Here is a 25,927-nt window from a genome sequence, read left to right as displayed (position 1 = left end):
CTGTGCATTCCCGAAGGCTGCTGTGTGTGTGATAAGGGAGGGGAGGGTCCCCTGGGCTTCTGTTGCCAAGGCCAGCCTGAGGCCATGACTTTGACCATTACCTCAGTGAGAGTCCTAGTAGGGTGGGGGCGGGGAAGGTGTGTGTCTGTGATCACAGCTCAGGTCCTGCTAGGCTGGCTGTTGTTCATAAGCTGCCTGTCTTCCTGTGGGTGGAGGCTCTGACCACAATATGGGTACTGGGGGATCCGTAGCTGTCCAGAAACACTGTTTGTCCCCAGAGTCTGTGGCTTTAGCCTGGCCCGTCGTCCTTTTAGAAGCTCCTTGCCAGCCTTTATGAGGAGTGTGGTCCTAACCAGGGGTGGCTGCACTGAGCCGGAACCTGGACTTTGGGGACAGCGACACTCAAGCCACCTCCGGGACCAGCTGTGTGATCTTGGACAAGGAGCTAACCCTTAGACCTCAGCGTAGGATGAGACCATTATCGTCTTTGTCTCTACTAAGGAGTGACTACTTGAAAAGAGGAAGCAAGCCGAGTGTGGTGACAGAAACCTTGGATCCCCGCACTGAGGAGGCAGAGGCAGGAGGCACTCTCTGTGAGTTTGAGGCAACCTGGTCTATGTAGTGAGTTCCAAGACAGCCAGGGATACACAGACAAACCCTACCTCAAAAAAAAAAAATGACCCTAAAACAAACAAACAAGTAACTCTTGTGTTGGAATGGTCTGGGTTGTAGACTTACACTTTTCTGAACTAGGAGGTAACATGGCCAAAGATGAAACTTCAGGTGTGTGCCTGGGGATGGGGGTCTGGGCCCCAGCCAGGGATCCCAGATGTCACAGCACAGCCAGGCAGCCCCTCTGTTTGCACCTTTGCGCAGGGAGCTGGGACCAGGTGGGAAGGACAATAAAGACCCTGGGGCAGGGAAGCTTAGCCTGACTTTACAGGAAAGAAAAAGTGGCTTCTGCTTCTCTAGTTGGGACTGACGGTGGGTTTCCTCCGTTGTCTAGTCCACAGCCCCTCAAGGTGCTGGGGCCGACTGACAAAGCCATGTTCTCCATGCTCAACGCCATAAACAGCTGACAAAATTTGATATGTTTATAAAATTCAGAGCCATACTTAAACGTCTGGAAGCTAATAGCTTTCCTTACCATTAGAATCCCAGCTTAGGCCTTCAGGAGCTCTGAGGAGGTAGGACAGGGCATGAGGAGGGACCCTAGGGCCATGACAGGGAGGACGTGGTTTTTTTCTTTGTTTTTGAGATTGTAGTCTCCTGGAGCAGGCCTGGAACTGGCTTGTGGATGGGCCCCTGCCTCCTCAGTGCTAGAATACCATTTTTCTTTATTTTTTAAAGTTTTTTTTGAATATTTATTCCCTTATTTTATATGTCTGAGTATTTTTCTTTCATGTATGTCAGTGCACTTTCATGGAGGTATGTGCTTGATGTCCTGAGAAGTGAGGGGAGGGCAGCAGATCCTCCGGAACTGGAATTACGGACTCCTGTGGTCCTCTGTGTGGGTGCTGGGAATCCAACCTTGTCCTCTGCAACAGCAAGTGTCGAGACAGGCTTCTCTGTGCAGTCCTGGCTGGCCTGGGCTCACGCTTTAGACCTCAAACTAGCCTCAAACTCAGAGCTCCACCTGCCTCTGTCCCCAGAGTGCTAGGAATAAAGGTGTGTGCCACTACGGCAGACTAAGAATAAGTGCTTTGAATCACTGAGCTATCTCTGCAGCCCCTAATATTGTTTTCCTGATGGCTTTTTTTTTTTAGCTGAGAGTGGCAAGATGGCATGATTCCTCCGGTGTGACACGGCTGTGTTTGTGCACAGGGCAACAGGAGGACAGTTTCTGTCCTCTGGGAGGGGGGCTGTCATGCCTTTCCTTCCTCAGTCTGGGCAAGGCGGTGGGAGCAGGTACAAGAAATTCAGGAGTTTGCTGGAACCTGCTCCAGGAACTGCGGCTGAGCTCTTGGCAGAAGTGCCTGGAAGGAGGCAGGCGCTCTTGATTGCCACAGATGTCTCAGGCCTTCCGGCTCCTAGGGCTCTGTAGTAAGCCTTCAGTAAATATATGGAAACGGGAACCACAGAGGGCTGAGCTGATGTGTTCTGCTGTCCTGGCGGCTAGATGTCGGGGTCCTTGTACCTCAGGGATGTGGCTCTGGCTGCACACCCCACCTTATTCTACAGCTCTCAAGGTCTGTGCTGTGCCCTCCCTTGTTCTGCCCTTGAGTATAATTTCTTCACTCTAGGGACTATCTCCACATCTTGCTGTTGTAAGCAGGACTGCCACAAATGGTCTTGAACTTTGGTTTGCTTTGATTTTTTTCCCCCTGGGAAGCTTATCTTGAGGAGCAGAGGTGATCACCAATTTATTGCCTTGTTTTGTCCCCAGATTCAATCTGCTGTCCTTATTGCCTGCCCACCTTCCATATTGGTGGGAGTGAAGAACAGGGCCCTGTCAAAAGAGAGTGTGGGAGGAGGCCCCATGTCAAGCTCTGGGAAAATAGATGTTGAGCCGTCTAGTTTTCATGTCAACTTGACACAAGCTCTGGTTACTTGAGAGGAGGGAACCTCAATTGAAGATGAGGCTGCAGACAAGCCTGTGGGGCATTTTCTTAATTAATGATTGATGGGGGAGGGCCCGTTGTGGGTGATGCTGTTCCTGGGCTGGTGATCCTAGGTGCATAAAAAAAGCAGGTTGAGGGCTGGAGAGATGGCTCAGAGGTTAAGAGCACTAGTTAGTCTTCCAAAGGTCCTGAGTTCAATTCCCAGCACCCACATGGTGGCTCGCAACCATCTATAATGAGGTCTGGTGCCCTCTTCTGGCATTCAGGCATACATGCACACAGAACATTGTATAATAAATAAATAAAGTCTTTTTAAAAAAAAGAAAAGATCAGATTTAGCAACCCATGATGTGCAAGGCAGTAAGCAGCACCCTCTATGGCCTGTGCATCAGCTCCTGCCTCTAGGTTCCCGTGTTGTTTGAGTTCCTGTCTGACTTCCTTGGATGAAGAACACTGATGTGAAAGTGTAAGCCAAATAAACCCTTTCCTCCCATGTTGCTTTTAGTCATGTTTTGTCAAAGCAACAAACCCTAAGACAGGTGTAAATTGTAGTACACTACCTCAGCCTTGAAGTGCTGAGCACTGTCCCTGAGAGATTAATGGTGCCCGTGTGTGCGCGTGTGTGTGCTCATGGGGAGGGGCAGGCAGATGGATTGCCCTCATAAATGGCTGATGTACTTTAAATTGCTTCAGGGCTCCTGGTCAGCCTGGGCAGGAGTTGTGCAAACCACAGACTCCAGCAGTGTGCAGAGGAGGCGAGGCCTTGCTTAACGCGGTTTCCTCTCGCCTTAGCCAACTCTGAGGTTATTCTGCAAGCGTCCTCACTCTTACTTCAACCCGTGTCTCCTCCACCATCTTGGGATTCACGGTTTTTGAGTCATGCACAGAAGTGATGCTGCTTCCATCCCAAGTCCTAAGTGCAGCTGGGGCTGAAATACACCTGTGTCCATAGTCCAGGATGCTTCGAGGGCAAGGCAAAGGGCACAGCTTCCCAGCGTGCTCCAGCCTTCCCTAGGGGAGGTGCTAGCTAATGGGGACACCAAGACACCAGAGTTGCCAGGAGTCAGAATCAAAATCAGGACCCTGGTGCCTGGCTGCGGATACCAGGCACAGGTATTCATGAGGCCTGTGTGTTCTAGAGAGACAGCTAGGGGGCCCTAATAGTCTGGCAAAGGAGGGCAGATGGCTGGGCAGAGGAGAGGCCTGCACAGCTCCCCACATCTGCTCGAAGCCTGTCTCCTGTGGTTTTACTGGGCCAGGTCTTAGGGGTGATGAAAAGGAAGACTCCCATGGCTTCTAGGGAGGGATCACGTTTGGCCCTCATTGGAAGCTGAGCTGAGTCACAGGCAGTCCTGCTGCTTTGGCATCTGTCCCCGGCCACTGCAGCTCAAGGAGATCCTCCTAAGGTCCCAGTGACACACGGAGTCACAGTTCCGCAACTTCAGCCTGAAGAGCCAGTGAGTTTCCTGGGTTTCCTTACAGAGCATAGGTGAGGGGCTACCAACATGGCCGTGGGGCCATACCTCGGGTGGTAGGAAGCAGCTGGCCACTCGGGTAAGGGTCTCCTCACCGCTCCATGAGGGAAACAATCAACAAGCCTTGCCGGGGTAATGCTTTCGTGAAGGGCCCAGTTGGTTGCTTGGCTCAGTGGACAGTCATGCATAAGCGCTACTCCAAGGAATCAGTCCAGAGCTCACGAGGAGATGACGGTGGAGCTGGCTCTGGTAGATGGAGATTAGGGTATGGAGAGGCAAGTGCTGGCTCCATCCTTTGGGCAGTGGGCCGCTCCTCAGCAGCGTCAGCTCCTGGCCTGGCTCGTTGTGCCTTATAAACTGGTGTGTGCTTTGTGATGAGAGGGGCTGGTGAGGTTCCAGAGCCCAGACTGACCTGGGGACAGAGCACGGGTCAGCCTAAGATGGGCTCTGGGGTTACTTAGCTGCCTGATGCCAGGCAGTCAGAAGTACAGCTGGTGCCAGTCCTATGCCCCGAGGCTGCTGTAACCCGGGAAGAGAGGGAGGCTGATCAGCAGCGTGCCACAGTGCAGTGTGCCCGAAGGAGTCACTCTCCTTGCGGCTGTGACAAAATGCCTGACAGAACACCGTAAGGAAGGAAATGTTTTTTCTGGCTCACAGTTCAAGGGGAGAGCCCGCCATGGCAGGGCCGAAGCTGGCGAGCTGCTGACATCGCAGCCCCAGGGAGGAAGCAGAGAGTGGGTGGGTGCTCCTGCTGGCTTTCTTCTTCTGTCTGTCTTCTCAACCCAGGATCCCTGCCCACAGAACGGCGCTGCCCACATTTAAGGTGGGCCTCTGCCTCCGCTAACCTAATAGAAACCCTGCCATAGACAAGCCCAGAGATTGGTTTCCAGGGTGACTCCGAATCCTGGTGACAGTCTAACCACCGCAGTGCTGCTTGCCTTCCAGTGTGCATGACCAACTGCCCGACGCTCATCGTCATGGTGGGCCTGCCCGCCAGGGGCAAGACCTACATCTCCAAGAAGCTGACCCGCTACCTCAACTGGATCGGTGTGCCCACTCGGGGTGAGGCTCCAAGGGGCTCGTGGGGGCTGGCGGCCCTGCTGAGGAAGGGGGGGAGAGAAGGCTTCTCTCTGGGAGGTGGGCGGGGCCTGGGGAAGGGTCCTGGGCAGGGGTCTGTGAGGTTACTACCCTGTGAAAGCTGAGCCTCTCCTCCCCCAGAATTCAACGTTGGCCAGTATCGCCGGGACACGGTCAAGACATACAAATCTTTCGAGTTTTTCCTCCCAGACAATGAAGAAGGCCTGAAAATCAGGAAGTAAGTATGGTGAGGGTTGGGGCGGGGCAGCGCTGTAGGGAAGGCTTGATAAGTGACAACCCCTTTGCTGAGAAACAGCCCCTCTCCCAACCTCTGGAGCCTCGCTGCCGGAGACTGCTTGAGCTGCTCCTGAGCTGCAGCGGCACGGTCCAGATGCTGTGTGACAGAGAGAAGCGGCATCTTCGTTTTTTCTGTTCTTTCTTTCTTTCTTCTTCTTTTTATTTTTCATAAGGTCTTACTGTGTTGCCTGTTATGGAAAGGTTGGCATATAATGGGTTTAGGGGGATGTTGTATGTAGCCTTGATGATCTCTCTCCTCCCCTAGGATTGAGGACCTTAGGTAAGGACATTCTGTGGGAAGGGGGGGCCGGAGCGTCAGGGAGGGGAGAGGTTTGGCAGGCCATATCAGGGACCACTGCATGGCATGCAGGTCCTGCCTGTCCCAGGCTGCCGTGGAAGATGCCCGTCATTTCCTCTTCTGCCCAAGATTAAGCGCTCTCATGAGTACTATAGTATGTTTGCCATGTGCTTGACATGTTTCTGGCATGTAGCAGCTAGGCCTTGGTTTTAGTTTAATGTGTCTTAGGTGCTCTCTGGGATGAGTAGCTGACAGTCATGAGACAGAAATTTCCATGTGACCTTTCTCCCCCTCCCAATTCCAATGTGAACTTTTTAAGTGATGATACGCCCTTCCTTGGAGGGGACTGGCTCGGATGCTAAAGAAGCCCTGCCCTCCCAGGCATGTGCACACGCCTTTAATCTCATCACTTGGAATACAGATGCAGACAAATCTTTAGGAGTTCAAGGTCGGCCTGGTCTGCATGGTGAGTTCTAGGCTAGCCAGGGCTGCATAGTGAGACCCTGTCTCAAAACAAGGACAACAGAAACAAGCCTTGTCCCATTTCCATTTCTGTTGCTGTGGGAAAACACCAGACAAAAACACCCGACAGAAATGAAGGGGAGAAATGCTGGTTTGTTTTCCATTCCAGATTATAGTCCACTGAGAGAAGTCAGGGCAGGAACTTAAGCAGCTAGTGACATCCGCAGCTCAGAGACACAGTAACTGTGTGCACACCACTTGCCCAGCTAGCCTTTTCACTCGTTACACACCTCCAGGACCAGGCCATGACAGGTGTCACCCACATGTTCAAGGGTCTTCCCATTTCAACTAACCTAATTTAAAAAAAAAATGGGGGCTGGAGAGATGGCTCACTGGCTAAGAGCACTGGCTGCTCCACCGAGGACCTGGGCTCAATTTCTAGCACCCACATGGCAGCTCACAACTGTCTGGAACTCAAGTTCTAGAGAACCAGACACTTTCACACAGACACAAAATACAGCCAAAACAGAAATGCACATAAAAATAATTTTTAAAAAAAATCTTACTTTTTTTTACATGCATTGGTGTCTTGCCTGCATGTATGTCTGTGTGAGGGTGTCAGGTCCTGGAGCCGGAATTACAGACGGAATTACAGGTTGTAAGATAGCATGTGGGTGCTGGGAATTGAACCCAATCTTTCCGAAGAACAGGCAGTGCTCTCAACTAACTGCTGATCCATCTCCCCAGCCCCAAATAAATAAATCTTTAAAAAAAGAAAAAGAAACTTCTCACAGACATTCCCACAGGCCACCTGACCCAGACCATCTGTCATGGAAACCTTTTCCAGGCGATGCTAAGATTGTGTCAGTTTCACAATTAAAACTAACCACCACATGCCCCTTATCAGCCTAAGGTGGCACAGACTTGCCCTCCCTCAGCCATCTTGGTAGGACAGTGCCAGCGGCTGCCCCAGCTTTTGTAACTTCCTCAAATGAAGCCCAGCTTCAGGGTTAGAGGGCACTAAGCTACCTATTCCCCCTGTGGCCACCAGGGGGCAGGAGTGCGGCACTGTGTGCGAGACCGGGTGCGTCACCGGACGTTCTGGTAAAACTGGAGGCCAGGAGATACATTGATATTAGAAGCTCCTGTGTGCTTGGTGTCTGATGTCCATTTTATAGGCAAGGAGGCTCCCAGGGTCCCACACACTTCTGTGTGGGTTGCTGAATAATTTTGAACCTAAATCTACTTACCGCTAGAAACTGCATCAGTGCTGAGTTTGATCTGTGCCAGCACCGGGGAGGTGGAGGCAGGAGGGTCAGGTTCAAGGTCAGCATCTCTTACATAGTTCAAGGCCAGCTCGGGCAGCATGAGCCCACATCTCAAAAGACCAGAAACCAATCAAACAAAACAGCGGCAACAAAAAGTTTCCACCATCCACTCACTCAAGGAACCCATGGCTAGTAGGTCAAAGAATGTCTCAAGTGCAAAATCTAAAGCAAGGCCAAGGTCCGGCCCCCCCTGTCTGATCAGTGCCTTTCCCACCTATGAGTCTGTTTGGGGCCATTGAGTCTGAACTGGAAGACTGGTAGTGTTGGTGTTCCCAGTCTGCTGGCCGTTTCACTCAGAATCTGGGGAGTAGTTCAAATGGAGAAACCCAGACACAGGTTGGAGGAACTAGCCCAAAGTCACCTGCAGGTACAGAGGAGCCCGTGGGGGAAGGTGAGGCCTTTTGAACTGGGGGTGGGGTGGGGGATGGGGGTGTTTGTTCATGATAAACTGACTGCACCCAGCCCCGGAGCAGAAAGAATTTTTGTTTGTTTGTTTTGAGGTGGATGGCAGGATGTAGCTCAGGCTTGAACTTGAATGGCTTTGAACTTCTGATCCTCCTGTCTCTACCTTCCAAGTGCTGGGATTACAGGCATTTGCCACTATATGGGTGAGACCAGAAGTCTTAAAAATGGGAACCCTGAGGGCAGGCGTTGGTAAGGCATGCCTTTAAATCCAGCGCTTGGGGATCTCTGTGAGTTCAAGGCTAGTCGGTCTACAAAGAGAGTTCCTAGGCAGCTAGGGCTACACAAAGAAACCCTGCCTAAAACAAAAACAAAACAACAACAAAAAGGGAAGCCTGAGAAGAAAGGGCTGCATTAGAGGCCTGGCTACATATCTGCTGTTGAGGTCTCAAAACTATACAGAATCCAGATATATGAAAGCAGAGAGGAAGGTGTCAACAAGAATGTGACAGTCATTGAGAGGCACGAGTACACAGCCACACTGTCTGTGGGAGCATGTGTGCCCATGTGGGAATCTGTGGGAGTGTGTGCGCACATGTGTGAATCTTCGCTGGCGCCTCATTCTTGCGTGTGCATTACTCAGAGTCACACACCCTTGCTCAGCCTTTGCATACATCTGCCTAGCAAGTACACTTGGATCCTAGCACTACCTGCGGGTTGGTGATCTCCAGGGTGACTCCCACGGCTGACGGCTAAGGTTTCTTACAGCAGAGTGACAGGAAGCAGGGAAAGACTCAAGGCGTGAAGTCCAGTCCAGACAGGCGAGCTGTCTCCTTGGAGCCCCCAGGATGCCTTCCGTTCCTCCAGCATGGGTCCAGGGGATTCTCACACGCACTGATAGGCTGGCGTGCCCAAAATGGCTACAGTGCACTCACACAGACCTGCCCATACACAGGCATGCAAGTACTAATGTCTCCCAAGATGTTCTGGTGTTTCCTTTGGAGCCCCGGGGTTCCTCCTACACTCTAGATCCATAATCAGGACAGCTCACAAAGATCTTAGCTCAGAACGTGCTGGTCTACAGGCAGGTAGTAAAAAGACCCAACAGCGCTGACTTTCTAGACTCAGAATTTAGAGGTTTTGGCAAAAGAAAACACTTAAAAAAAAAACAAACTCCTTTTTAGCATTTATTTTGTATGTATGAGTGTTTTGATCATGTGTGCCTGTGCGCTGCATGCATGCCTGTATCCTCTGAGGTCAGAAGAGGGTGTGGGATCCCCTGAACTGGAGTTATGCTGGTTGTGAGGTGCCGTGTGGGTGCTGGAATTGCACCCAGGTCCTCTGCAAGAGCAGCAAGTGCTCTTAACCACTGGGTCCTCTCTCTACCTGCTTAAATTTTTTAAAAACATTTTCTTTATTTTTATTTCATGTGCACTGGTGTTTCCTCTGCATGTTTGTTTGTGTGAGGGTATCAGAGCCTGTGGAACTGGAGTTATAGACAGTTCTGAGCTATCATGTGGGTCCTGGGAATTGAACCCAGGTCCTCTGGAAGAGCAGCCAGTGCTCTTAGCCACTGAGCCATCACCCCAGCTCCCCAAAAACATTTCTTAAAGATTAAATTTTCTTTCATTTTATTATTTTTGCATGTGTCTGAGTGCTTTACCTGCATGTCTGCAGAAACCAGAAGAGGGTGCCAGAGTGCCTAGAACTGGATGTGGGTGCTGGGGACTTGAACTTGAGCCCTTAGAAGAGTAGTCAGTGTTCTAAACCACTGAGCTATCTATCTATCTATCTATCTAGGGTTTTCTTTTAAAAAAATTTATTAATTATGTATACAGTGTTTTGTCTGCATGTACACCTGCATGCCAGAAGAGGGCACAGGATCTCATTATAGATTGTTGTGAGCCACCATGTGGTTGCTGGGAATTGAACTCAGGACCTTTGGAGAAGCAGCCAGTACTCTTAACCTCTGAGCCATCTCTCCAGCCCTATGTAGGGTTTTCAGGACAGACTTGCTCTGTAATAACCATGGCTGTACTGAAACTCACTTTGTACACTCACAGAGATCCACCTACCTTTGCTTCACAAGTGCTGGGATTAAAGGTGTGCGCTGCCGCCACCCCCGCTTTCTTTTAATTTTTAAGTGTGTGTGTGTGTGTGTGTGTGTGTGTGTGCGTGCGTGTGCGTGCGCGTGTGCACATCCATGCGTGTGCATGCCATGAAGTACCACAGAGACAAGAATAGGCATGGGATCTCCTGGAGTTGGGGTTGCCTACTTTTTAAAAATAATTTATTTATTTTGGTTTTATGTACATTGGTGTTCTGCATGCTTATATGTGTGTGTGAGGGCATCAGATGTCCTGGAACTGGAGTTACAGACAGTTGTGAGCTGCCATGTGGGTGCTGGGAATTGAACCCAGGTCCTTTGGAAGGGTAGCCAATGCTCTTTAACCACTGAGTCATCTCTCCAGCTCCTGAGCTGCCTCGTTTTGCATTGTCTGATGGGTGCTGGGAACTGAACTCAGGTCCTCTAAAAGCACAGCAATTGCTGTTAACTGCTGTGCCCTCTCTCCAGAAGAAAGACTCCCAGAAGAAAGAGCTTTGAAGGGTTAACTGAGAAACCCATAGAGCACAGGGGGTCAGGAGGAGACAGGAGGGCACAGCTGTTTAGTGGCCTGGACTTGGCTCCGCAGCGACATCCCTACATAGGCCTTTGACTCTGACACACTGGGAATCTACGTGCACACTCTAGGATCACAGATGGGAGGGCTAGCGTTACTCTATGTCAGTGCGTGAAGACAGGCGGGAGGGATTGCTGCTGCGGGCACTGCCCGGGTTCCATCTCCAGCATCACTTTTTTTTAAAAGCAAGGATGTCATAGATAAAAAGTAAAAGTACAGCACTCAGGAGGCAGCGGCAGGTGGATCCCTGTGGGTTCAAGGCCAGCTTGGTCTATGTAGCAAGCTCTAGGTCGCCTGGTGCAATATAGTGAGACCCTGTTTCAAACAAAATAAAAGCAGCTTTGTTTCTCCTCCAGAGCTTTAGGAGAAACAGACAAAGTGGGAACGGCCCCTGCATGTGCCGGTTCATTTCAAAGCAAACGAGCCATCCCAGTGTGGTACACGGTCATGGGGGTTAGAGTTGAATGTCCTGGGGACACGGCACTGTGCTCCATCAGGAGGCGGTTTGTGGCGTTCTCTCCTCCGGGACAGAATGCTGCCATTGTGTCCTTCTTTGCTGCCCCACCCTGGGGTCCACAGAGAATGGCTGATTGGAAAGCATCCATCTTGGGAGTGGAGCTGTGGCTCCATGGTTAAGAGCACTGGCTGCTCTTGCAGAGAACCGGAGTCTGATTCCCAGCACCCACATGGTGGTTTATGGCCATCTGTAACTCTAGTTCTAGGGAGTCCAATACCCTCTCCTGTTACAGTATTCTTCATTCTTCTGATGTAGTCCATCTGCTAACTTAGGCCCAATCCTGGAAGCTTCTAGCCTCTGTACAATCTAATCTAGGCCTAGAACGTTTTCAGCCTCTGAGACTTACTGCAAATAAGCTCACCCTTTCTAGTTCTTTCTGAACTTTGGCTGGCTGGTTCAACCCAGCTGTTCTGGTTTAAATTCCTCTCCAAGCTTACTGATTCAAACTGGCTTCACTCAGTTTCTCACTGAATTGCTCTGCTTGGCCTCAAACTAACTCTAGAATCTGTTCTAATCTGGCTCCTTCTCACTCTGCAGCTTATTCTGTCTTCACCTGTGTCTAGTGTGTTCTCTCTTCAACCTCTCTCTCCATAAAACTCTCCAGGTAAAAACTGCTTCCTCTTTTTCTCTCTTTGTGCTGCTCTCAGCCTTCAGCTGCCTCTTCTGACCTGCACTGAACTCATGAACGAAATCCAACCTGGCTGCTTCCTTCTACCAACTAACTTTACCTTCCTTGTTTGGGATTAAAGATGTGTGCTAAGGGCTTGTCTGTATTCCTGCCAGAGTAGCCATGCTGGATTAAAATCCCTCTACACTCTTCTGACCTCTGAGGGCACTAGGCACACACACATGGTCTGCATCATGCAGGCAAAACACTGATATACATAAAATAAGTGAACCAAAAATCAACTAATTCAAGAAAAGCACTTAGCTTGAACATGCATGACACTTAGGAATCATGAACATGGCAAAGCGACAGCCGTGCCAGGATGAGGTGATGAAGGAACATACAGAAAGTGGCATCCAGAAGGCCTGATACCCAGGAACACACAGTCAGAGGAGAGCTGGCCCCTCTCCTGTTTGTCTGTCTGTCTGTCTGTGGTAGGGTTAAAGGCTTGACACTAGGCTGACTCTGTGTCTTCTCTCCTGAAGGCAGTGTGCGCTGGCGGCCCTCCATGACGTCCGGAAGTTTCTCACTGAGGAGGGCGGACACGTGGCGGTGAGTGTGACGCCCTAAAAACAACCAAGTGAGATGTAGGATTCCCCCACCCCACCCCTAGCTACTGTTTGCTCTTCGGGCACTCGGAAGGGAAGCAGGGTGGGGTAGGTGTGCCCCTGATGCCTGAGGGTGCCAGCCAAGGGAAGAAGCATGCAGGAGGAAGTGTCTGGGCCGGCCGTTTCCCCCTGCAGTTCTTCCTTCTAGAAGTGAGGCCTGGCAGTAGCCTAGACCAGTCTTCCACACATCCGACTTCTCCTGGCGTGGGGAGCCCTGCCCAGAGTTCACTGAAAGCACCTGAGGCCTGGGGAGGGGATTCCTGGGGCTAATGATTCCTGCAGTCAGATAAGGTGTGACCAGGCAGGGCTTCGGAATCCTCGAGGAAGGGCCTCGCCCAGCCCTGTGCATTCAGGGCTGTCTCCTCTCTACCATGTTCCCCCTGGAGTCCTGCCTCCTGAAGCTACTGACCCCCAGCTCTAGTCTGTATTTTTTGCCTCTGCACTGCCAGCACCACATGCCAGGTTCTTTCTTTTTTTGGCTGACCTGTTTTGTTTATTTTTATTTATTTGTTTGTTTGATTTTTTTTTCTCTTTGTAGCCATAGCTGTTCTAGATCTCACTCTATAGACCACACTGGCCTCGAACTCACAGATCTACCTGCCTCTGACTCCCAAGTGCTGGGATTAAAGCCTTGTGCCACCAACGTCCAGCACTGGCTGGACTGTTTTATTGAAGTGAACCCCACAGATACGTTTTCTTCAGTAAAGTGACTGGAGATGTAGCTCAGTAGATAGATAGAGTGCTGCCTAGCAGCCATGAAACCTAGGGTTTGACCTCCGGCATGGAATAAATTGAGTATGTTGACCTGTGCCTGTGGTTGCAATCCTATGGAGGCAGAGACAGGAGAATCAGAGCATCCTTGGCTATTAGGGAGCTCTAGGCCAGTCTGGGATGCATGAGACCCACTTCTAAAAACAACAGAGTGCTTGGGAAATACTTGTGGTGAAACCTTACCCAGCAGAAATGTTTTTTTGTTTATCTGGTTAGGTGTTTTTCAAGATTTCTCTGTGTGGCTTTGGCTGTCCTGAAACTCACTCTATAGACCAGGCTGGCCTCTAACTCACAGAGACCTGCCTGCCTCTGCCTCCAAAGTACTGGGATCAGAGGTGTGTGCCATCACACCTGTCTTAGGAGTGTCTGATGGTTGGATGTGGGATACATGGATCCCCTCTCCCCTCCCATTTCCCCACCTTCCACCCCTAACCCCTCTACTCCCCAGCTATGTTGGCTGATGGTTTCTGGCTTGGCCATCAGAGAAGTTGGATGCCTTTGATTTGCTGGTCTTTTCCAGTTTCATCTAGGGGAGCTGGGGCTTCTTGTGCTGTTTCCACTTGGGCTTGAGCTAGATCCTCCCTGATTCAGGCTATGTCCAAGGGGACCCTCCTTAGGGAAATTCATCTTCCAGACATAGAAATTGCCAAAAGTTATTTCTTTAATAAACTGTCTTTACCACTTTCTGGTAGCTCAAACTCCCTCCACTTCCCATTTTCCTAACTTCCTTTTCTACAATTCTCAGTGGTTCCATTTGTTTTGTTTTGTTTTGAAGATAGGGTTTCTCTGTGTAGCCCTGGCTGTCCTGAAACTCACTTCATAGACCGGGCTGGCCTCCAACTTGACGTCTGCCTGCCTCTGTCTCCCAAGTGCTGGGATAAGGGGCATGCGCTCCCATTGCCAGGCAATATTTCTTTTTTCTGTGCATTTGTGTGGGAGTGTGGCACAGGCCAAGTATAGGGGTCGGAGGATGACTTGCAGGGGTTGGTCTCATGTACCGAGTTCAGGTCATCTGGCTTAGTCACACACACACACACACACACACACAGAGTCTCTCTCTCTCTCTCTCTCTCCCTCCCCCGAAATGTAATAAAAATTTTTTGAAAAGAAAAGCTGTTGCTAGGTTCCGTAGCACTCATGTGTAATCCCAGCACTTGAGAAGCATAGGCCAGAGGATTGCTGCAGGTTTGAGGCCAGTCTGTCCTACATCACAGGTTCAAAGCTAGCCTGACCCTGTCTTGGCCCATCACAAGAAGGCTTTAGCTCACAGTTTTGAGGCTGAAAGTTCCAGATTGGGTACCCTCACATATTAAGGATCTCATAGCATCATGGCAGGAGACCTCGCAGGAGGAGAAGACCATATCTGGAGATAGGAAAGCACAGAGCTGGGCAGGCCAGACTTGCACCTCTCTTGGGAGAAACTGAACATGAACCTTAGGAGAAAAACCTCATCCAAACCATAATTCCAGGCTTAACCGGTTTTGCTAGAATCCGCTGGTCACACATGAACTGAGCGCAGAGCTCTGCTGAGTACATTCCTCTATGTAAGTCTGCAGGAGACAGGCCAGGCTGGTGGCCTGGGCAGCAGGACCCTGGCACGAAGCCCACTCTCCAGAGAATGCCTGTGCTGCAGCCTTGGGTAGCCTTTTGCTTCCATAGCACCAGAGACCTGAGCTCACCCCAGTTTGGTCCTAGGTTTTTGATGCAACAAATACCACCCGGGAACGGAGAGCGATGATCTTAAACTTTGGGGAACAGAATGGCTACAAGGTGAGGTCTCCTGGGTACCTCTTCTTAGTGGGGTGGTTGTATATCTGGGCCCTCAGAGACCCCTTTTGCACCTCTTGGTGTCCCTGGGCATTGGGCATTAGGGTTGCTGAGTGTAACTTGAGCGGAGGGGTAGTTTCCTCTCCTCCCGGAGCTTGCTTTCTAGGGCTGTAGTGGGAGAGCCCGGGATATAGGCTTTAGCTTGGTGGGCATGTGGGTGGCAGGGTGGGACCCTGGGAGGAAGTGCATGTCGCTAATGTGTTTGCCGTCCTGTGCCTGCTCTCCCTGCTTCCTCTGCCCTTCCCCTGCTGTAGACCTTCTTTGTTGAATCTATCTGTGTGGATCCTGAAGTCATAGCTGCCAACATTGTGGTGAGTGGTTCATCTGACTTCCTGGGGACGGTAATGGGACAGGTGACCTGTGACGGTGAGGTCCCTCTCCGGGTTCGGGCCACTACTTGAGCTGTCCTTCATTGATCTTGAATTTTGTGGGGGTGAGGAGTGGGTGAGCCTGGAGTGGGAAAGACTATTGTGTGGAGGGTTGTGTGCCTCATGGGCCTTCATTCTTGCACGTTTCACATTCCTTCTCTTTCCCCTTCCCCTCCCCCATAGTCTGGAGGAGCCTCAGCCAGGGGTGGGCTGGGGTGTTTCTATTTAATACCCAGATTTGTTTCCCACCGCCGCTCTTATTCCGCACTCCTTACTTATCTAGAATGGCCATGTTGGTCTGAAAGATAATTTGGGATGGAGAAGGAGCCCTAAGCTCCCCACTGAGGGGGAGAGACTGAGAGCAGAAAGCCTCGGGGTCATTCCTGATGGAGCAGTCCCCAGCTGGGCACCAGCCTCAGGCCCCCAGCGCTGGCCTGGCCTCTGGCCCTATCTCCCTGACCCCTGCCTAGCTGGGTCCTCGCTTTCTGGCCCTGCCTGTACTCCAGCAAGATGTGTTCTTGCTCTACGCCTGTCTCTGGCAGCAAGTGAAGCTGGGTAGCCCCGACTATGTCAACCGGGACAGCGACGAGGCCACTGAGGACTTCATGAGGCGCATTGAATGCTATGAAAACTCGTATGAGTCACTGGATGAGGAGCAGGACAGGTGGGTGAGGAGGCACCTGGCCTTCAGCCGCAGGGAGTGGGTGGTGGGGTCTATGCAGGCACCTCCCTGCGGCTCCCTGTGCTGGCGGCTGGGGGAGACGCACAAAAGGCAGAGGTGGCTTGACCTCTTCTGTTTCTTTCCTTGGGGCAGAAATCTACCTGTTACCTTGTGTGGAAATCTATGGGTCAGGACTTTCTCCTGTCCCACCATAAAATCAAGCCTAATTTCTATGCAGAGTGTCTTTCCGAAAGACATTCGCCAAGACTTCAGGAATTTGTTTCAGTGTGCAGCTGGGGAAGCTGACGGGGCTGCCCAGCTCATGCCTGTGAACGAGCAGTCAGTGGCCAGATGCTTGTCAGGTCTGCCTCCCCCCTGGGAGTGAAGCGCAAGCAGGAGGCTGAGTGGCAGGACCTTAAGTGGGTGCCCAGATGAGGCTCTTAGAGCTAGGATCAGCAGCAGCTTCAGCTAACGGCCAGCTAGGGAACGGTTGCTTAGGGTTTGGAAGCTTCACAGTCCCTGCTGCAGTTACTGACTGGGCCATTGTACTGCAAAAGAAACTGTGTAAACAAACGGCCATGGGTGTGTTCTCCTAAAACTTTATGGAAAACAGCCTGTGAGCAGCTTTTGAATAGCTGGCAGTAGTTTGCCAGCTCCGGCCTCTTGGCATAAGCGTAACCAGCAGTAGTTAAGTAAATAGCAGCGAGACCTTGGTGAAATCTTAGTCACCATAAATCATAATTATGGAAAGATGTGGGTGTGTAGGTTGCACGGCATCAAGGGAAAGGCTGGACTATAAGTATACGTTTGGGTGTTTATAATTACATAAGACCATACAATGCGTATGAACCAAGGACCACAAGCAGCTGCTGGAGAGATGGCTCCCGGGGTGTGCCAACCTGAGTGCGCTCTCCAGACAGAAACGTCACACAAGCGCAGAGTGGAGGCAGTGGCCAGTGCTGCCCTCTGTGATTCCTGAGCATTGGCTGCCCGATGAGGAGGGCGGCAGCTCCTTGGCACAGATGACCTGGACTGTGTTCTGGGGGAGAGGGTCTCTCGGGGAACCTTGGGGAGTGGAGTGCTGCCAGCCACTACCAGGTCAGGCCTTGGAAAAGCCATCTCTGTTTGCAGAACACGGGGAGAGGGAGGAAGGGTCTGGGCATACACGTGCAGGAAGGTCATGACGTGATTTGACAGACCACTTCCCTAGATGTCACCTTTGCGGCATGATGAGTGCCGAACTGTGTGTCACTGTGGCGCGGTGACACCGTCTCACACACACACACACACACACACACACACACACACACCATCACTTGCACACCAGCTGACCACAGTCCTGTGTGTTGTGATCTCAGCTCCAGTGGTGAGAGCTGCAGGTTTTGCAGCTGGTTCCCGTGGCTGCGGATGTGCTTCCGAGGGCCCGGCCACCCTCACAGGCTCTCTCTACCTTCTCTCTGGCAAGGGATCTGTCCTACATCAAGATCATGGACGTGGGCCAGAGCTACGTGGTGAACCGCGTAGCCGACCACATCCAGAGCCGCATCGTCTATTACCTCATGAACATCCACGTGACGCCCCGCTCCATCTACCTCTGCCGGCACGGGGAGAGTGAGCTCAACCTCAAGGGCCGGATCGGTGGGGACCCGGGACTGTCTCCCCGGGGCAGGGAGGTCAGTGTGTGCGTGATGCGCACAGGCGTGTGTCTGTGCATTGGTACCTTTGGGGGGACCCTGGCAAATCTGGGGTTGCTCTTGGGGCCCTGGGAGCATATCTGCATCATTGGGAAGTTAGCGTGGTTTTTTGAAACCTATTTCCTGAGGTTGGGCAGGACTCGGGACCCCGTGCTGTGGGGTCCTGCGAGGCAGCCGGGACCTGTGGGGCTGAGTGTGCTGTGCTGGGTTTCAGTTCGCCAAGCATCTGGCTCAGTTCATCAGTGACCAGAACATCCGGGATCTGAAGATCTGGACGAGCCAGATGAAGAGGACGATCCAGACAGCGGAGGCGCTGAGTGTGCCCTACGAGCAGTGGAAAGTCCTCAACGAGATTGATGCGGTAATTGTTGTCCCGCCTCCCCCCCGTCCGCAGGGGCGGGGGGCCGCCTTCCTTAACATGTGCTCAGGGTGGTCTGCAGAGTAATCAAGGGAGCCATAGTCTGAGGGTTTTAAAAAATTGATGTGTGTGTGTGTGTATGTGTGTGTATCTGCACGCGTGAATGCCAGTTGCTCTTTTTCTTGAATTTTCTTTATTTTTTATTTATTACAATTTAATCACTTTGTATCCCAGCTGTAGTCCCCTCCCTTCTCCCCTTGTGGAGATCAGAGGACAGCATGCAGGAATTGCACGTGTGTGGGTCCTTGGCCTCTTTACCTGCTGAGCCCTTACTGGACCCTGGACCTTCTTTCAGTTTTAAATGAGTGAGGGTTTTTTTTTTTTAAAGATTTATTTATTTATTATTTATACATTATTCTGCCTGCATTTGACCTACATGCCAGAAGAGGGCACAGGATGTCATTATAGATGGTTATGAGCCACCATGTGGTTGCTGGGAATTGAACTCAGGACCTTTGGTAGAACAGCCAGTGCTCTTAACCTCTGAGCTATCTCTCCAGCCCACGAGTGAGTTTATTAAATACATTGCAAGCCAAGAGCAAAAGAATAAAGAGTAAGTGAGAGACAGATTGAATGAAGCTCAGTGCTCCATCATCATCATCAATAGAATGCTCAGGCTCCAGCAGTCTGGGAGCCCTGTTAGCAGTCAGCTGCGGGGCCCTAGTCTCCTCAGGCGAAGCCTCCATGGAAAAGAGCAAATAGCAAGCTGGGTGGGTGTGGTGTCTCGTGCCTTTAATCCCGGCACTCAGGAGGCAGAGGCAGGCAGATCTCTGAGCTCGAGGCCAGCTGGTTTACAAAGTGAGCTCCAGGGCTACACAGAGAAACCCTGTCTCAAAACAACAACAAAAGAACAAACAGCAACAGATAGCAGTAATATCACCAGATCAGGCGTTTGAGAGAGCTATGGGAAACTGACCAGGGAACTTGAGGCAGTTAACTAGGGTTGCCCATTCTGAGCTCTCTCTCTCTGTGAATGAGCTTCTCGTGGCCGAAGGTTGGGCTTTCCTTTTCCACTGTAGACATTTTTATTTCACAAGATTAACAGCAGTAACCTCTTGGCTGGAGAGAGGGTTCAGCCCTTCCAGAGTTCAGATTTCAGCTCCCAACTACCTGTATGTAACTCTAACTCCAGGGAACTTGACAATATCTCTGGACTCTTTATTTTTAAGATTTACTTATTTACTTGTTTAATGTATGAGTATTCTGTCTGAATGTACACTGCACACCAGAAGAGGGCACCAGATCACATTATAGATGGTTGTGAGCCACCATGTGGTTGCTAGGAATTGAACTCTGGACCTCTGGAAGAGCAGACAGTGCTCTTAACCACTGAGCCATCTCTCTCCAGGCCCTCTCTGGCTTCTTAAGGCACACACACACATGCACACGAGCACTCACACATAATTAAAAATAAAAATTTAAAACTAATCTTTAAGAAAGACCTGGGCTTGATTCTCATCCCCCCTTCCCCCCCTCCCGTGGAGCCCCTCTACCGTGTGTAGCTCCAGTGCCCGGGGGTCTCACACCCCCTGCTGGTCTCTGTGGGCCACAGGCGCACACTTGGTGCACAGACAAATATGCAGATAAAAGTACCCATAAATAATTAAAACAACAACAACAGAAGCAGGCCTAGTGTCATGGCGCATGCCTAGAAGCCCAGTACTTGGGAGGCAGAGGCAAGTAGAGCTCTGTGAGCCAGCCTGGACTACAGAGTGAGTTCCAGGCCAGCCAGGACTGTGTAAAGAAACCTTGTTTCAAGGAAACAACAAAAAAGTAAAGAGAGTTGGAAATAGTTGACCTTTAAAGCTGTTCTCAAGGGCACAGTGTTTTTACCCTTTTTTTTTTTCTTCCTGTGCTTTTACCAGTGTTTTTTGCTGCTCTTTTTCCTCCCTGTTAGGTCTGGGGGCAGCCACCCATAGACTGTAGGGGGCTTTAAGACAAACATGCTGAACCAAGGCGGGGAGGGTGGCCCCGCTGTGACAGCAGCTTCCTGGCAAGCATGGCAGCTTTAAGTAGCTTGTGGTGGTTTACCAGAACTTGTTGAGTCGTCTCATTGTTTTTTAGCCCCACCCTCTCCTCTCTTTTGCATTTAAAGTATCTAGGTTTTGTTTCTCTTTTGTATCCCTCATCCCACACATCTTCTCTCTAGACCAACCAAATTTATTTTGATGCTATGACAGAAACTTTAAATATCTGATCTTTCATCAGCTAATTCATTTAAACATCCCTCCATATTTTTTCCTGTGGATCTACTTTCTTTTTATATTAAATTAAATGCAACATACGGATCTATTTACATACTGGTATCATGTTGGTTTAGTTATAGGAGTTTTCACTCTATTTATAAGTCATTGGATGTGTCTGTCTGTCTATCGATCAATCATCTTTTTATGTTTTGTTTTAAGTTTGGGAACATAACTCTCACTTTGTGGCCCAGACTCCCTTGGAACTCATTGCATACTAGCTCTACTAGCTCTACTAGCCTTAAACCATGGAAATCTTCCCATCTCAGCCTTCTGAGTGCCGGGATTATAGCTATGAACTACCACACAGCTCTTTTCTCTCTTAGCATCTTATTTGGTGTCCCCTCATACTGGATTTTTGTTGCTGGTTTTTAGGGGGCGTTAACATATTCTGGATCCAGTGCAAGCCTGGTAACTTCTCAGTGAGGGTTGGGCGTGTTGGAGGAGTGCTTTGGCTTTTGGTGGGCAGCCAGTGGTGGATTGATTGCCTTTGTCTAGTCGTGGACTCGACTACCGCTGGGTTGTTGATTGAAACAAGCTGGTTTTCAATGCCAGAAGCAGAGGTCTCTAATGGGTTGGATGTGAATCTCAGAATATTCAGTCACCCTGCTCTGGGGTCCACTTAAATCCAACACAACTTAAACACCTGGTCAATGCAGATAGTGTTATCAAGTGTCTACTGATTGATCAGGGCTATAGAACAGACTTGGGAACGAACTACGACCCTGAAGGGACACCGCACAACACATTTAAAGGGTGAAACCATAGGGCAAGGGGGAGCAGGGTGGGCTGTAGCATTGTTTAATCATATTACAGTCATATACAACGTGAGGGGTTGAGCAGGGGAGTTCTCTCAATCAGGATGGGAGTTGGCTCCTGGGCCTGGGAACATGAACTCAGCTGACCTGGCCAGCAAGATGGAGAAGTTGTCCTTGAGATGTATGAACCCACACAACTGTCTCCTTACACACTGTCCCTGAGACATCTGGACTCGGACAACCGTCTCCTTACAAGAGAAGCCGTTCAGCTATTGGGAAGTTCCCAGCTCCTCTAGGGCCCGGGACCTTGAACTTAGTTTCTCCTTATGATTAAATGGAGTCTGAAAAGGAAATGGCAGTACTTAGAATAAGTTTCATTTGTTCATTCCCAACAATCCTAAGCCTCCTTCAACAGTTTTGTTACTTGAGGGGACAGGTTGCAGAAGAGAAATAGGTGTGCTCACAGTGGTTACGACAGCCAGAGCCTGGCCAGTGCCAGTGGGAAAGAAAGAGGCAGGTGGATTTATCTATTTTACCATTTATCCACCCTCTGCCAGGAACTAGGACCAGGTTCTGAGGACCAGGATCCTGGTGGAGACAAAAGGGTCAGGTAGCATTAAGATAGTTTCCAGTCACTGGGCTGGGTTCTGGGGCAAAGATGATGAGTCACCTGAGGACAGGAGCTGCTCAGTAAGTGTGTGCTATGTAAGAGGGGAACTTCCCTAGTAGGGGTTGAGGAGCAGATATTCAGGAACAGTCTGATCTGCAAGAGGAAGGTAGAGTTTGGGCAGCCTACGCAGGCGTGGCTCTGGAGCCTGCAGAACGGGTGACTGGCAGAGGGGGGGGAAGGTCCAAACCTGGGGATCCCCCAGCATTGAAGGGTCATGTAGGAGGCCTTAGATGGCCTTCTGCTAAGGTGGAAGAGAAACCTGGAAGTTAAGGAACAGAAGAAGCCTGTGGTCAGTGGGGCATGGTGGCTGCACACTGTGGCCTGAGGCCAGGCCCAAGCTGACTGTTGGGATATCATAACAGTATTACTGGTGCTCTTGACACGAGCCTGGCGCCCTTTGGCAGTGAGTGGGTGAACACTTGGTGAGCTAAGTGTAGCTGGCAGAAAGGGAGGAAATAAGGTTTTAGGGTGCTCTGAGAGGTGCTGGGGCCCAAATTCTTGGGTATAGGAGGGGTTTGAGGTGAAAGTGCGTTCAGAGAACTTTATCTGGTTTCTCTTCTTTCAGAAACTGTCTCCATGAGGTTGATTGTATAGATTGAGGTCCATAGAAAACCTGTAGCCAGAATCTTTTTCCCCTTGGGGGCTTCGGTTGTGTCAGATGTGTGCCACCAAGCTGTACGCCATCAGCCCCTGGACTCTCTTATCTAGTAGTTTTTCAGTTTATTATCTCTTGAAGTTTCTGAGGAGCTAGCCTCAGAAATGGGGGTGATTCTGGTCCAACTTTCCAGCTCTCTTTGTGTTTCTGTCTCGTATCTGTGCTAGCTGGGACACAGGATGGGCAGACGGGATGTCCTTCTTTTCTTAATTGAAAGGGTCTGTCTCTCAGGCTTCCGTCCTCCAGGATGGTGACAGCACTGGGCGGATCCTGGCTCATTTTCAAAGCTTCTTATAGAAAATTTCATTTAGAATATTATGTCAGGTGTGGATCCAGTGAATTCCAGGGCAGCCTGGGGTGCATAGTGAGACCCTGTCTAAAAAATTGAAAAGGAAAAAATATTATGATATATCATTGTCCCCAGTTGAAGTACTGACTTCAACCCGCTCAGCTTGCATTGGTCTTGTTTTAACTATACAGTCTCTTTTTCTACTGTTATTTTCAAGCAAATTCAAGCTTAATATATCATTTGTATTTGTACTTCTGGAAATAACTAATGACTGTGTTCTTATCAACAAAACTTTATCCTCATTAAGGAACCTCTTTTTTAAGACTTTTTTTTTTTATTTTAAAAGATTTATTTATTTATACAGTATTTTGTCTGCACACCAGAAGGCACCAGATCTCATTATAGATGGTTATGGGCCATCAATATGTGGTTACTGGGAATTGAACTCAGGACTTTTGGAAGAGCAGCTAGTGATCTTAACCTCTGAGCCATCTCTCCAGCCCCCAGCTTTACTTATTTTTAATGTTCGTTGGTGTTTTGCCTGCTTGTATGCCTGTGTGAGGATGTCAGATCCTCTAGAACTAGAATTACAGATGGCTGTGAGCTGCCATGAGGGTGCTGGGAATTGAACCCAGAACCTCTGGAATAGCAACCAGTGCTTTCAACCGCTGAGCTATCTCCCCAGCCTTCGTTAAGGAGTCTTTAAAAAATAGTCATTAGGACCAGGCATGATGGTTCACACTTGTAAATTCCCCACTTGTGAACCAGCCTCAGCTATAAAGTGAGACCCATTTCAAACAACAAAACCATTTATTTATTTATTTGTTTGTTTATTACATATACTGTGTTCTGCCTGCACACCAGCAGAGGGCACCAGATCTTATTATAGATGGTTGTGAGCCACCATGTGGTTGCTGGGCATTGAACTCAGGACCTCTGGAAGAACAGCCAGTGCTCTTAACTCTGAGCCATCTCTCCTATCCCAAATAAAGCCAATTTTGAAACCAATCAACCAAACAAACAGAAATAAGCATAGTGGCCATGCCTTTGATCCCAGCACCTAGGAGGCAGAGGTGGGTGGCTGTCCGTGATGTGGAGGCCAGCACAGTCTACATAGTGAGTTTCAGGCCAGCTGAAACTATATTATAAAACCAATCTGAAAAATCAGTCAATCAATCAATCAATTAAAAGAAAGGCAGGTCGTTAGCTACTTGGTCCACGTTAAGAGTGTACTAATTGTCTCAGATTTTCTTCAGTTGTTTTGGTTGAATCAGAATATAAACCAGAAATTCCATTATTAGCAGCAACTTGGATGAGCCTGGAGGACATTAGGCTAAGTGAAAAAAGGCAGGCACAGAAAGACAAATGCTACTGGGTCTTACTGGTGTACGGGATAAAAGAGTTAATTACACAGAAAAAGAGAGGAGTGTACAGCACCAGAGACCGAGGAGGGTTTCCCTGAATCTGAGCAGTAGAGGCAGAAGTCTGAATCAGTGATACTTCAATAGGGATTTGGTGGGTTTTCCACTTTTTCTGAGGTTAGGGCTGGGTAGAACTCTGCATTCTTTTTGAAAATATTATGTGTGCAATGTTCTGTCTGCACATACACCTATACACCAGAAGAGGGCACCAGATCTCATAGATGGCTAGAAGACGCCATGTGGTTGCTGGGAATTGAATTTGGTAGCTCTGGAAGAACAACCAGTGCTCTTAACCTCCGAGCCATCCCTCCAGCCCCTGAGCTCTGTATTCTTTTTCACTATTTAAAAGTTTTTATTTTGAGCCAGGCACAGTGGCGCATGCCTGTAATCCCAGCACTCAGGAGGCAGAGGCAAGTGGATCTCTGTGAGTTTGAGGCCAGCCTGGTCTACAAAGCAAGTCCTGGACAGCCAAGGCTGCACAGAGAAACCCTGTCTCGAAACAACAACAACCATAAAAAGTTTTTATTTTTACTCATGTGCGTTTGTGTGCCCGTGTGAATGTATACCAAGGTGTGTTTGTCCCTGGAGGCCAAAAAAGAGCCTTCTAAAGGACCCTCACATACTTAGTCACCTCAAACAGCATGGATTCCTGACCTCAGTGCTGCTGTGGTTCCGAGCCTGGTGTGGTGTGGCTGGTTTTCTGCCTGGAGTTGATCAGTCTGCAGTTATGGCGTCATCTGGGAAGTCTGTCTCTTCTCTCCTCAAGGCTAGTGCTTGTTATCAGAACGGATCTCCTTAAGGCTGTAGGAGAAGGCAGGCCTTTTTCCTAGCTGCCCCTTGCCAGGGTCTGAGCCCCTTTTGGAACGTATTTCTTTAAGAGTCAGTAAGAAGAAACCTCTGTCTCTTTGGTTGATGAAAATAGAACTTTTTTTTTTTTTAAAGATTTATTTATTTATTACTTATGCAATGTGTGTTAGCATGTACACCTACACGCCAGGAGAGGGAACCAGATTTCATGTTTAGATGGTTGTGAGCCACCATGTGGTTGCTGGGAATTGAACTCAGGACCTTTGGGAGGGGCAATCAGTGTTCTTATCCTCTGAGCCATTTCTCCAGCACCTGAAAATAGAACTTTATAATACAATGTAACCTGTGGTATCACCTTTGCTGAGATCAGTTGGCTTAGAAACAGGTCTCGGATCTTGTGCATCCTGTGCGCAGGGATCTCAGCAAGGAGGCCCTCAGGACTCACTTGGTACTTGCAGGATTCTGCCCTTGAGCTTTATCTGTGTCCATTTCTCTTTCCGCTCTCCCTCTGCCATCTTCTTCACCATTACCCAGTTGTGTAGGCAGTGGGGAAGGAAGCAGTTCTAACTTCAGTTGAAACCCATTTGCTGTGTGTTGTTACTGTTGATGGCTAACAGCTACAGGCAAGGCGCCATCTTACTGTGCTCTCTTAATTTTCCCTGTGGCTGAAATTTCCATAAGAAAAGTTTGTGTCTCCAATGCGTCAATTTCAGCTTCTGTAATAATATCCTTCAAATTCTGTGTGTCCTTAGGGGTGTGTGTGTGTGTGTGTGTGTGTATGTGTGTGTGTGTGAACTTAGGTCATTATAAAGTAAGAGTTGAGTGTTTAAACTATAATTAGGATTGTGTTTGTTTTTCCCACATTTTTTGCTCTATATTTTACTGTTTGCTGTGCATATTTTAATTTTTAAATATGAAATGATGTAAGTCTTACACCTTGTGGGTTGGGGATAGCTTAGTTAGTGCAGAGGG

General features: G+C 49.6%; 1 protein-coding gene across 5 annotated transcripts in view; it reads left to right on the top strand.

Moving 5' to 3' along the window:
* The window catches only part of Pfkfb4 (6-phosphofructo-2-kinase/fructose-2,6-biphosphatase 4), a 47,006-nt gene that overhangs the window by 5,300 nt on the left and 15,779 nt on the right, over positions 1-25,927 (top strand). For 4 of the 5 annotated variants that reach the window (XM_060385246.1, XM_021663313.2, XM_021663305.2 and 1 more), the window contains exons 2-9: positions 4,982-5,098; positions 5,255-5,351; positions 12,251-12,317; positions 14,840-14,914; positions 15,226-15,282; positions 15,882-16,003; positions 17,466-17,673; positions 17,909-18,055. In XM_060385246.1, coding sequence (XP_060241229.1) covers positions 4,982-5,098; positions 5,255-5,351; positions 12,251-12,317; positions 14,840-14,914; positions 15,226-15,282; positions 15,882-16,003; positions 17,466-17,673; positions 17,909-18,055 — 890 coding nt within the window. Of the gene's footprint in view, positions 1-4,837; positions 4,860-4,981; positions 5,099-5,254; positions 5,352-12,250; positions 12,318-14,839; positions 14,915-15,225; positions 15,283-15,881; positions 16,004-17,465; positions 17,674-17,908; positions 18,056-25,927 lie in introns of those variants that run through there. The other variant, XM_060385247.1, reaches the window with a different exon arrangement.

Source organism: Meriones unguiculatus, chromosome 6, assembly GCF_030254825.1.
Source record: "Meriones unguiculatus strain TT.TT164.6M chromosome 6, Bangor_MerUng_6.1, whole genome shotgun sequence".
NCBI classification, from domain to species: domain Eukaryota; kingdom Metazoa; phylum Chordata; class Mammalia; order Rodentia; family Muridae; genus Meriones; species Meriones unguiculatus.
Note: the sequence above shows the minus strand (reverse complement) of the source record. Positions and strands in the feature narration are given on the sequence as shown.